The 13,338-nt window shown below is 49.2% G+C and overlaps 1 protein-coding gene across 3 annotated transcripts in view; it reads left to right on the forward strand.

Moving 5' to 3' along the window:
- Positions 1–13,338, forward strand: part of CPNE5 (copine 5) — a 195,635-nt gene that overhangs the window by 174,684 nt on the left and 7,613 nt on the right. For all 3 annotated transcript variants that reach the window (XM_073320008.1, XM_073320009.1, XM_073320010.1), the window contains one exon: positions 433–490. In XM_073320008.1, the coding sequence (XP_073176109.1) occupies positions 433–490 (58 nt within the window). The remainder of the gene's footprint in view (positions 1–432; positions 491–13,338) is intronic.

Raw genomic sequence — 13,338 nt, forward strand, 5'->3', positions numbered from 1 at the left:
CCTGCGCTATCCAGTGACGGCGCAGCATGCCTGCGCCCTGGCAGCCTGTTTCCCCTGGCTGAATCAATGGCATTAGCGCTGCTGGCTGTTGCTATGTGCGTGACGTCCAGAGGCCTCCCTACCACACTGGGGCTGCGTGTGTGGAGACGTGGACGGACCCTGAGGAAACTCATGTTTGCATGGAAAGGAACACATATTGGGGTATCCCCAGGCCTCTGTGGGGCAGGGTGGAAAGCTGCTTGGGCCGAGACGGGACACAGCTTAAGAAGGGCTCAGAGCTCAGAGTCACCCAGGCCATTGGGGCTGACAGTGGTTTTTGCTTTGTGCCTTAAACTCTTGTTTTTTCTTTCCTTCCTCCCTGTCTTCCAATTCCCTTGTCCCGCAACCTCTGCCCCTTCCCGCCTCCCCCCTGCTTTTGTTCCTCTGCCACAGGCCGCCAAGCTGCCAATGTCCATCATCATCGTGGGAGTTGGGCAGGCCGAATTTGACGGTAAGGCCCCTACCCTCCTCTCTCTGCCTTTGTTTAAACCAGCGGGTGCTCATCCAGGTGTGGCAGGATGGCTGTGTGCATCGGGTCTCAGCCTGGCCACAGACACCCAGGGGCAAGTCACTTCAGGCCAGATCCCCAAGGGAGAGCCTAGCTTCTTGGCACCCAGCTACCCCGCAGCCCCCCGACCCCGAGCCAGGCGCCCAGGCTCCCCAATGCATTGTAGGGAGATTCGGCAGCTCAGAAAGGCATTCACAGAGGACAGACCCTGAGCAAGGAGCCACCTACACCAGCTAGTAGGAGGTGCTCAGAAGATGGGCCAGCCCAAGCCCTGCCCCTCTTAGATAGTGCGGGCCATCTCCGCTCAGGATTCCCAGCCTGGAACCCGCTCCTGGAGTTAGATGCCAGGTCAGCTCCTGCTCCTGCCAATAGCCCAGGGTGCCCACCTGGCACACGGGAGACCTGCCCTCAAAGCCCTGCTGTGGAGCACAGCTTTGATCTCGGGTCTCCTCCCTCCCAGGGGGCCCCTGACCACACGATTAGGGGTTTTCTGGGTGTATCTCGCTCCATCTCACCTGCTGGGGCCGTTCCTCTGGGCCAGTAATGCAATATTCATGGAGCAAGAGACAGACTGTGTAGCCCAGTGGGTAGGGCATTCCTGGGCTCAAGGCCCTGTTCCAGTCAGTCAGGGGTGTGTGAAAGCAGGTCTCCCTCGCTCCAGGGCAGCACTTTAGCCACGGGCCATGGGCCATACACACTCTTTCTCTCTTCTGAACCTGCCTGCTCCCTGTTGTCTTTTGGGAGAGGGGAATCGGTAGGCATGCTCTGAGCACACCTATTGGGCAAGATGGGTGGGACGACGCTTAATTTGAGAATCCTGCCGGGACTTAGGTGTGAGCGTAGTGCCAAGCAGCTCAGTGGGGTCAGGACTCTGCTGCCTGGCAGGAACATAGGCCCCTACGAGGTGCACCGGCAGAAACGAAGGTGTGGCCAGGGGAGCAGGGGTTTGAGGAGCTCAGTGATGTCTAGGGTTGCCACCCGGCCGGTGTTCACCCAGACAGGCCAGGTTTCAGCTTGTGTGTCCGGGTACCATTGGAAAAGCCCGCACGTCTGTTGTTTTTTAATCTGGGAGGAAGAGGTGGAGCAGGGGCGGGGCCTCGAGGGAAAGAGACAGAGCAGGGGCAAGGCCTTGACATCTACATGTTGGAAAGTACCTAAAGGGGCAGTTAGGCACCAAAGTCCCTTTGTAGACCTAGCACCTCCTCTGCGGGTGCCTCAGTCCCCGGGGACAGAGCTTTCCTACCTCCCAAAGGTGTGGTGATACTGAATTCGTTAGCGACTGACTGTGATGCCGTGGTAATACTGGGCGTGCAAGCAGATTGACCTCACAACCTGAGGATAAGCTAGGCCAGAGCCTCAGCTGGTGTGGTTTGTGCAGCCCATCGATTGCAGGGTCGCTGGGCTGACTCCAGGTGCCCTGCCCCATTTGTCAGAGGGGTTTTCTTTCAAACCCATCAGCTTGTATCTTCATGGTTCCCAGTATAAAATATCTGAGAGTTTGTCAGGCCAGGAGCCTCCTCCCTCTCTCTGTCTTTCTTGATACAAAATCCTCATTTAGCGATCTCCCTCCGCTCTGTGTGCGCAGCCTGCAGGCCCCCTCCCCCGGGGTGAAGGAAGAATTCCCTATTTTGGAGCAGATGCACCAGGGCCTTGCAAAGGGGCTAGCAAAGAACTGGAGAAGTGAACAGATGGCCAAAGGCTAACCCTGCAGGGAGTCCCCCATCAGGTGGCAGCTGGTGCTTAGGCACTCTGTGTTGACACAGCAACCCCTTGCAACAATTAGATAAGAGCTAAATGAGGCTCACTAGAGGGAGTCACTAGGTCTAGAGAGCAGCATCTGTCTGTGTACACTGGCTGCCCAGGGGAGGAGAGCAGGAGGAGTGTGAAAAGCAAAAAGCCAAGCCTGGCCTGCCCAAGCCGACTGCCTAGGCTCAGAATGCTGCAGGGAATGGGCCGCCCCGGCTGGACAAGTTCTGCACTTGACAACATTCCCTCACATGCACTCAAGGAATGCCCCCTGCTTTGGCCAAGACGCCACCCCAGGAGCTGAGCATGGGGTGTCCCAGTGCTACATCATGCCAGGCAGGCCTGTGGGGCTTGCACAAGGGTGCTGAACCCTTCGTAGGTTGTGATACCGATCAGCTTCCCCGCCGCCACTCTGTGCCTGCCAACGCTGCCCCCTGCCCCCCAGACTGGGCCTGTGTTATAAAGATGGGGGGCTATGACTATCTGCCTCCCCAGTCCTAGCACCGCTGCATGTGCAGTGGGTCTGAAAGGACTGAGCAAAGGTCTGCTAAGGCTAGATGTCAGGAAAACCTCCCCGCAGTGGATGACAGTCTGCCCCTTGCTTGGCACATTGAAAAGCAACCTGAAAAGGGGGGTTTGTTGACATTGGGCTTGCACCTCCCTTTGCTCCTTTAGGCTGAATAACCAAGTTGTGCGTTTTGTTACTGATTGTTTCTTTACTGTTCAAACACCAGGATTCCTAGGTGGGCTTAATAATAATTCTTGTCAGCCCTGGTTGTGCTGGAGGAGTTCTGGTAGGCTCAGGCATGTTTATGGTGAGGAGAGAGAGGGAATGAGGGGGCAGCGTGTAGGGGTCTTGCAGCCATTGGCCCTCTCCTCTGCATTTTAACACGGGCAATTGTGAGGGCTCAGCTGAGCAGGGATAGGCCAGCAGGGGGCAGTGTGGTAATGCTGGGGCTGGTCTGTTTCCCAGACTAGGAGTGGTGGGGGGCCAGGAGGGGCTGATTCCCTGGCGGCTGGGAGAGGGCTGGGGGGAAAGGCAGGGTGTGTGAGGCTCTGGGAGGAGTGCAGCATTGAAGGCAGATGGCAGGGAGCACACTGGACCTGCCCTGGGCTAGGGCCCATAGCACCTGAGTGCCTAGAATGCTGGTTTGCATTGGGGTGCCCCGGCATGCTACCGGAGAGAGTTTTAAGACCAAGGCTAATCCCAGTGCACGGCAGGGACCCAACCAGGGAGTAGCGATCACATTGTCCAGTGACATTGCTTTCCCCAAACACATTAGCTGGAATGTTTCCCCACAGGAGCGGAAAGCCCAGCGTGTGGTCAGGGAACAAGTCACAGAGGCAGTTAAAATTCAGCATTTGTTCATTTAAAAATGTTAAATTATTTCCCTTCAGTCCTCCCCCCGCCTTTTGCCTACCCAAGAAACTAAATAGCCTGCCTGTTTGTCCCCTACACACACACACACACACACACACACACACGCAAATTCCCAATTGCTCACTTGCACGCTTACACAGCTGGTAGCATGTGGGGGTTGGCTCACCTTAAGTAGCTCAAGGGGGTGGGCAGGATCGAGTCTCCCAGCTGATCTTCCTCCAGGTCAGAAGCAGTTGGGGACGGTGACAGCAGTTACTTTTCCTCCTCTGCTGGGTCACCAGCTGCTAGCATGATTGTATAACACTCACTTATAGAATCATGGGGATTTATTGGGACACTACAAGTATCAACTCCATTCCATACAGGCAGGTCTGAGCTTCCTGCTAAACCCCCAGGTCAGATCAACACAATAATATACATAACAACAACTTAGCACGAAGCTAAAGATACAACACCATCTCTTGATGGAGGTGCTGTCTGCAGTGATCATTCCAATGTTTCCCTCTAGTTAAAGAACTTAAAAAAGTATCTCCTCGGAATGCAGGTCGTCTGCTTTGCTCCAGTCCTATATTCAGTCATGGAGACATCACCCATGGCTGGATCTAGAATATCAGCAAGTGCAGGGTTCATGTCCTCTAGGTCAGGCCTATCCATTGTGGACAGACTGTCTGTTGGAGACTGTAGTGTGTTGAGGTTCCAAGGGCACCTGGCAATTCCTCCTCCACAGCCAGTCTCCTGTTACCAGCCACAGGTACCTGCTGGGGTACCTCCAAATATGAGATGGTGGTGGAATGTCCTCATTGTTTGCTTTCCCCTTTCTTTCAGTGAATCCGTGCACCAGTTCTCCATGCACTAAAAGGAGTGAGCTCTTGCTTTTTGTATCAGCAAGGATAAGTTGTTTAGTTTTTACCTACCATGAAAGGTCCCCTCCAAAAAGGAGTAAGTTAGGGATTTTTTCCAGGCCGCTTTTTCCAGCTGCATAGTCACACTTTCTCTCCTTCCTGGATGGCACGTAATGCTCCTTTTTCCTGACATCTTCTGCCTGGCATGCTCCCTTCTGGCTCATCTGTTCCTCCACCTTTTGGGTTGCTGTCCTCAGGCAGGTAGGGTCTTGTCGGTTCTTGCTGCCTGAACATCACTTCACAGGGAAGCCTGGATTTTGAGGAGTCCAGCAATAATCTCGTAAGGAGAGCCATGGGTAGTTGAGTGCTGGCTGGTGTTCTATGCAAAGATGACAAACGGTGACTTTGTACCCTATTCTCGCTGGTCTCCACTGACTAAGACTCTAAGCATACATCCAGTGGTGCAGTTCACTTTCTCCACTCCCCCATTACTCATCGGGTGCGTAGCACTGGGCCTCACCTTGGTTAGCTGGAGTTGTCAGCAAACCCCATGTAACGGCCGTGATTCAGAGTCCTTCCCTTGCTCACTGCAGACGCAGCTTGGTGGGCTGAAATGCAACATTAGGTGTTTCATCAATGCAGCCATAACTGTCAGAGTCCTTTCATCCTCCACTGATTGCACCACCCCATACTGTGAAAAGTGTCGTATGTTGCCAGCAAATCCTGATTTCCAGCTGGGGTTTCTCGCAGAGAGCCTTTCAAGTCAATTTGTCTGCACTCCCAAGGGCATACTAGCTTGGAGCATTTCCTGTAAGGGAGTTCTGCCTCTTCTTGCTTGACAGGTAAGACAGGAAAGTATCTGGTCCTTAACATCAGCAGCCATACTCAGCCAACAAAATCTATCCGATCCCTGGCTCAGTGTCTTTCCGTACCCGAGGCGGCCTGCTGCTTCATTAGCTTGAAGACACTCCAGTACTGTTCTCTGTCAACTTGCTGGCAAGATGGTCCTGTTGCCTTCATTCGCCAGCCAGTCACTCCTGAGCTGCGTTGACTCTTCCCAGTCTGGGTCTCCTGCGTGGGTCTGTTGGCACAGCAAATGTACCTAAGGGTCTTTAGGCTGCTCTTGCCAGATGTCCTCGCAAGGCCAGACTGAGGCTGTTCTCACTGCCCTCGCCTGGCTGGAGGTATCTGCAGCCACATTTTGCTTTCCAGGTTCATGGTGAACGTATCTCTGGACAGTTTGTAAATCCTTCTCCATGGGCGTCCCCCTGGGCAGGGCTTTGTAAGGAGCCACTGCAGGGCACTGGGGTGTGTGTACACTGTGAATCCTGGACCTAGCAGACAGGGATGATGGGCCTTGGGGGCCGCCACAATAGCCAAATGCTCCCGTTGGGCAGCCGAACACTTGGTTACTCTCTCATTTAATTTATCACCTCAAAAAGCCACTGGGGTTGCACCTACTGAGCTCATCAATTTGTTCAAGCGCAAACCCGGCAGCAGCCTTTAAGGCATCTTGGGGTATCGCGACCAGATGGGATGGACCCGGAATTGAAGCCCAGCAGAGTTTGGAGTCCTTCCTCCGGAGTCCAAGCGCTTTTGGGTGTCACTCTGTCCAGACAAAGTTACTCTTGGTTACCTGGCAGTGGGGTGCCGCCTGCCCTGCTACATTCCTTACAAAGCTCCTTTAGAAGTGCAGAGGCCAACACACCGCTGGGCCTCCTCCAGGTCTGTGGGAACCTTTATCACGTTCCGTTCCTGGGGGAGGGGCCCCCGCCCGGCCTCACTGACTGTACGTCCTAGGAAGGTGATGCCACCCCTCAAAACTGACCTTCATTTCCTGCAGGTTTAAACCCTGACTCCATAACAAGCTCTAGAGTCCTACCAGGTGAGAGCACGTGAAATCATCTAAGTATGTGAGGCTGTTTTCAGACCCCTGACTGCCCCCTGCAACGTCCCTGGGGCACGCGTGAGTCCGAAAGGTTGTCTGCAGAACAGAACCAGTCCATAGGGGGCCACCAGGCAACTTTCTTTTGGTTTTTAGGTGCCCCTTTCATCCGATAACCTCCAGGTACCAAGCCCAAATGACTGACAGATTTTGTTCCTGGCATGTTGTCCAGTGTGTTTGCTGTGCGGAAAGGGGTTGCTGCCTTGCACTGTCTGTGAATTAAATCTCCCTGTAGTGAGTGCAGAGCCACAAGTTTCCATTGGGCTTTATCACAATTACAATTGGAGCTGCCCAGATGATGAAGATTGCTGCCAGGCCATCCTCCAGCATGTGATTTCGCTTCTCTTTCACTGCGACCTGATGCTCCAGGGAATCCCAGGCGGGAACACTCCCTGGCTTACGCAATCGACTGTTGTACCCGATCATATCTCCCGAGCACTCCTTTAGTCCTGGAGAACACACTAGCACTTCTGTCCATCACCTTCTACGGCTGTCTGTCAAGTCAACCCCGAGCTCTTTTATTGACCAGGCTGCTTCCCAGCTTTTGAACTCTGCCCTTGTGAGAGGCTTTGAGACATCAGCTACACTGGACCCTGACCTCCGCGTCTGATAATTCACAGCTGCATCTCCAGGTCAGTCACATGAATTGCTCTTACCCAAACTCCGCTTTAGTCCAGCTCAAACCAGAGTTCAGCTGCACAGCCATCCTGACTGGATCTCGGTAGCTTCAAACACTCCCACAGGGTCACTGCACCTGTCGTTTATCCTTAGGGGCATTACTGCAGGATGACCTGGCTTCACCATCACTTTATTCTGAGCCACCCAGGAGCCGTTCCTCTCCCTCCCCCTGTAGCTGTGTTAGAGGAACCGCAAAGGCATCAGAAGTTGCTCTCCAGTGTCCAGACTTCCTCCTGCCCACATCCAGGAGGGCAATCTAAATAATATCCAGGGCCAAGTGTATTCTGTTAACACACCAGGAGTTCTTGTCCTTGGAAGAATCCACTCCCAGCCCCATAGTACTAGAAATACTGGTCACACAAGAAAAGTCCATGTTGTATGCAGAGACCCCTGGTTCAGAGGGCGTTGGATTTCTCCTGTTGTCTGCAGTGGCTGATGATTAATAGTTCCCAGTTTAACTCCTGCAGTACAAATCTTCTTCCCCTTCAGCACTGGAGGTTCACCATGGATCAGACTTATTTCAGATCCTGGGTCCAGCAGCATTGTGATTTTCCAGCCATCAATGCCCCCAGACACATAGTAAGAGGTGACTCTTTACATCAGCTACTTGTTTCCCTGGGTGTGGCTTCCCTTTGCTTGGGCAATTCCACCTCCAATGGCCTTTGCCGCCACATCACCTGAAAATGTCATCTGGCCGAGGTCCACTCAGGAAACTGTCTCTCTCATTGCACCGATGGGATGCCTGCGAATAGCTTGCATCTGGGATTCCTCCCATGTTTTTGCCACTTCCCTAGCCCTTGAAGAGCTGCAAAGGAGTCATCTTCGGGTAGGGTGACCAGACGTCCCGATTTTATAGGGACAGTCCCCATTCTGGGGTCTTTTTCTGATACAGGCTTCTATTACGTCCCACCCCCTGTCCCGATTTTTCACATTTGCTGTCTGGTCACCCTACCTTCGGGGTGGGAATTAACAGCTGCTACCTTTAAGAAAACCCCAATATCTGCTTCCAAATTTGTAGCTCTAGGTGTAATCAGGTCCAGAATCCAGTCTGGTATCTTCCTGCACCAGCAGGTTAGGACGTTCTGCACGGGGAAGCTGCTGGTAAAGTGCTTTGCCATCCCCAGCCACAAACACTGCTAGGCATTGTGCTGCTTTCTCATCAACCCACTCATTCACAGAGAGCAGCTGCTCAGTCTGTCACGGGCTCGCAGATTCTGGCCTCGTCTGCACGACCAGGACATTTCTTCTCGGGCAAAAGTGCTTTTGCCATCTTGCTGCTCCTGCCAGTATGGTAGCACCTGCTTGTCGAATCACAGTGATTTATGGGATCATCCCAAGTACCAGCTCCAGCACACACAGGTAGGGCTGAACTTCCTGCTAAGGATCCCCGCTGCCCCCCAGCTCAGATCGACAACATCACGACAGACTAGACAACAGCTTAATGATAAGATAAAGATACAGCACCAGTTACTGGGGGCGGTGCTGTCTGCACTGATTGTTGCTGTTGCCTAGGGGAGAGGCAAAAAGGACAGTGGCAGCAACTGTGAGGTTGTACTGAGCCTGGCTACTGCACATTCAGCAGATGGTGGTGGGCGGGAATGGGACATCTCCACCCAGCTTGCCTGTTAGTGTGGATGTTCCTCATCTGGGGTCAGGCCGCAACTGGTCTGTTGCTCCCCTTCCCTCCCAACTGTTGGCTCTGCACCGGAACTGCTCTCACGGGCAGTGCTGGGAGCCAGCAGCTGCTCCCATCAGTGAGGATACCCCAAAATGTAGAGTAGTCTCGTGTCAGGGCGCATCACCCGGCGCAGGACCATAGCACCTCCATAATGGATCAGAACAGAGTCTGTCTAGTTCAGGTTCCTGTCTCTGACAGTAGCCAGCACTGCATCAGAAGTAATGGAATAACCTGTCCTTAGGGGAGTTTGTTTCCTAACGCTTCTCAGTTCGAGGTTGACTTATGCTGTGACGCATGAGGATTTATATCAGGACCATCTAGATTTAGTGGTCTCAGAGAGCGATCAAAGTTAGAATGGTTTCCCAACTACACAGAACTTTCATAAATCTAGTATTTCATGGAACAATAATTAGAACATTTGCAACATATACTTTGCATAACTACTGTATAACCTGGCTAGGCTGACTGAGCTCCAAACATTGGGGTACTTCTATTTTAATTCACAGAAAGATATCATTTCAATCTTGGAGTGATGTGTTTACAGCCTGGGATATAGTCCAATAAATTAAAATGTTCATCAACCCAGAGTTGTGTTCAATGTTAAACCCTTTGTGGGTTGGAAGGTTAACTTCACAGTAAAAATGTGTGTCTAGAAAACCAAATAAAGTTTCAGAGTAGCAGCCGTGTTAGTCCGTATCCGCAAAAAGAACAGGAGGACTTGTGGCAGCTTAGAGACTAACAAATTTATTTGAGCATAAGCTTTCGTGAGCTACAGCTCACTTCATCGGAGGCATGTAGCTCATGAAAGCTTATGCTTAAATAAATTTGTTAGTCTTTAAGGTGCCACAAGTCCTCCTGTTCTTTTTGCAAAAAAGTTTGAGATTTAATTTCAACTAAAAAATTGGATTTCTTCAATTTCTTATGCAAAATATATCACATGCCACTTTCTATAGATTCCTGCTATCAGTTATACAACCATTAGGCAATACGTGGAAATATAAACTAATGTGGCCATTAGAAATAATAAACTAATAAGCTAATGTTGCCATTAGAAGATTTTGTTAAGAAGGTCAATAATAAAGAATGTCTTGCAAACAATATATACCAGGCTTCACTGTATGCCATACTGACTAATAGGAGAGGAAAAAGCTATGTAGGTAGCTAAAGGGATTGGTAGGAAATATGGCAGAACATCAAAATGATATTCAGTTAATTATCTCTATGATTTTTCCAGAACAATCTGTTTAATGGATTTGCCTGGAAAGCACAGCCTTTATATAAAGCAGGCTGAGCTAGCCACAACACTGGAAATGCTACCAGGCCTCAGCTAAACTACCCCAAATCACAAAAATGCAGGAGTATTATATGCCAAGGTCTTTCCCTAGTTTTAAATACAGAACTCTTCCCCTTGCCAAAAGTTCATACACTGAAATTAACAGATGAACTCAATCATTCAGTGAACAATAAAAAGCATAAGGACGTGTGTCATAAATATAAAGGGAAGGGTAAACCCCTTTAAAATCCCTCCTGGCCAGAGGAAAAATCCTCTCACCTGTAAAGGGTAAAGAAGCTAGGATAACCTCACTGGCACCTGACCAAAATGACCAATGAGGAGACAAGATACTTTCAAAAACTGGGGGGAGGGAAAAACAAAGCCCCTCTCTCTGGCTGTGTGATGCTTTTGCCGGGGACAGAACAGGAATGCAGTCTTCGAACTTAGTAAATAATCTAGCTAGATATGGGTTAGATTCTGATTCCTTTAAATGGCTGAGAAAATAAGCTGTGCTGAATGGAATGGATATTCCTGTTTTTGTGTCTTTTTGTAACTTCAGGTTTTGCCTAGAGGGATTCTCTATGTTTTGAATCTAATTACCCTGTAAGGTATTTACCATCCTGATTTTACAGAGGTGATTCTTTTTACTTTTTCTTCTATTAAAATTCTTCTTTTAAGAACCTGATTGCTTTTTCATTGTTCTTAAGATCCAAGGGTTTGGGTCTGTGTTCACCTATGCAAATTGGTGAGGATTTTTATCAAGCCTTCCCCAGGAAAGGGGGTGTAACGTTTGGGAGGATTTTGGGGGGAAAGATGTTTCCAAACGGACTCTTTCCCAATTATATACTTGTTAGACGTTTGGTGGTGGCAGCGATAAAGTCCAAGGGCAAAAGGTAAAATAGTTTGTGCCTTGGGGAAGTTTTAACCGAAGCTGGTAAAAATAAGCTTAGGAGGTTTTCATGCAGGTCCTCACATCTGTACCCTAGAGTTCAGAGTGGGGAAGGAACCTTGACAATGTGTCTTATTAGCAGCAAAATATACTCAGAAAAAGAATTCCACCAGTCCTCCAATTTACTCCGAAAGGTTGAAAGCACAGCCATGAGGAACAAATGTCTGTGTATCAGCAACAAAATGGAGACAAATGCACCCAAATTTGGTGTCACATAGTTGCAGTAATGCAGCTGTGATATAACATGTCTCATACGTGCTGTCATTATGTTTGCAGTCACATTTGTGACTACTATCCACTTGTCCTGTGATTATGCACTGACCCTTCCCCGTGTTGAAATTTGAAAAGAAAACAGTAGCTAAATGCATAAAGCAGTACACTAGTATGTTTGCATTCCTCTGTTCTAAGGACAGTACTATCGATTGCTGTATTCATTTAAGAGTTGTGTTCCTTGCATTTTTATTTGTTGCTCCATTAGTTAGAAAAATGAATAAGGAATTTTTTAACAAAAGAAAAAACGTGAGTGCAAACCACTGCTGAGCTCCTGAGTCTGCAGCTTGAAACAAGAAAAGGAGGACTTGTGGCACCTTAGAGACTAACCAATTTATTTGAGCATGAGCTTTCGTGAGCTGCAGCTCACTTCATCGGATGCATCTGATGAAGTGAGCTGTAGCTCACAAAAGCTTATGCTCAAATAAATGGGTTAGTCTCTAAGGTGTCACAAGTACTCTTTTTCTTTTTGCGAATACAGACTAACACGGCTGCTACTCTGAAACCTGCCAGCTTGAAACAATAGCTCTTCTTGTTTGATTCCCAGCTGTTAGCTCCACAGTGATGATGAGGCTCGCTGAACAAAGACTGTCCCCCCCTTTCTGTCTTGTATCAGCTTCATTCATCTTTAACCCTTTCCGTTCTATGTCATTCTTCACCATGTCTATCCTGTGCATCCTTGGTTTTCCTCTATTTCTAGTTCCTTGCACTCTGATACGATCACCATGTATGGTATCCTTCCAGGTCCATTCTTGACACATGTCCAAACCATTACAGTCGTCTTTCTTGAAGCTTCGGAAACAGCGGTATTTCTTGCCCTCTTCATTTGCCTTTTTCTTATCTCTTCATTTTTTATTTTCTGCAGTCTTGAATTCACAGTATTCCCCTCAGCCACTTCATCTCTGCAGTCAAAGTCTTTCATTCATCGATTTTCCTCATCCTCCAACATTGTGACTTGTGCAGCCATGTTGGCATGACAGCTGTATCATATACACTGATTTTTGGTTTTATCGAAATGGCATTAGCCTTCCAGATCTGGCAGAAGTTTCTGAAGACAGTAGTGGCTAGTCTGATTCTTCTTTTGATGTCCTCTTCCAGTTCTCCAAGGTATGCACATTTTCCCATCTATTCTAGTTCTTAATCTCCGAGTTTGATCTTTACCTTTTCCTCTTGTCTCCCAATTGCTGCCATTTTTGTCTTCCCATGCTGGTATTCAATCTGAATGCTTTCCCAGGCTACCTGGTGAGTTATAATCTGTAAATCTGCCTTGGTCAATGCTGTGAGGTCAATATTGTCTGTGAATTTAAGGCTAGGCACTGTCCTACCACATAATATGACTCCTTCCATTTCATCTCTTGGTGCTCCAGTCATTACTGCTTCCAGTACCAAGTTGAACAAATCGGGTGATAGCGCGCATCCTTGACTCACTCTGATGGTCATCCTGAACCATTCCATCAACTTCTTGTCTACTTTCACTGCACTCATTGACTTGCTGTAGATATTTTCTATCAGCTTGATCAGTTTTTTGGAGATGCCATACATTCTCGTAACTTTCCAGAAACCTTTCTGCCAAATGCTATCAAAAGCCTGTTTGAAGTCTATACGGTAACAGGTGCACTTGTGTTCTATGGACTTCTCCAGTTTCTGCCATATCACAAATAGCTGATCTATGGTACTTCATTCTAGTCTAATATCCTGCCAGTGCTGCTTCCATGTACCTTTTCCTTCTCCTCTACAACAGCTTGGTGATGCTTTTCCAGCACCCTCAATAAGCCGATTCCTCGGTAGTTCTTGCACTTACTCGTATATCCTTGTCTGTAGGTTGGTACTGTTATTACTTTCCCCCATTCACACGGCACTTGCTCTTCTCGGTAAATCTTGTTGAACAGCTTGTGCATTGCCTTGACCTTGTATTCCTGCTTGCAGCAGCTTTGGGGTTACAGGTTTCAGAGTAGCAGCCGTGTTAGTCTGTATCCGTAAACAGAAAAGGAGGACTAGCGGCACCTTAGAGACTAACAAATTTATCTGA

Source organism: Lepidochelys kempii, chromosome 21 (assembly GCF_965140265.1).
Source record: "Lepidochelys kempii isolate rLepKem1 chromosome 21, rLepKem1.hap2, whole genome shotgun sequence".
Taxonomy (NCBI): Eukaryota; Metazoa; Chordata; order Testudines; family Cheloniidae; genus Lepidochelys; species Lepidochelys kempii.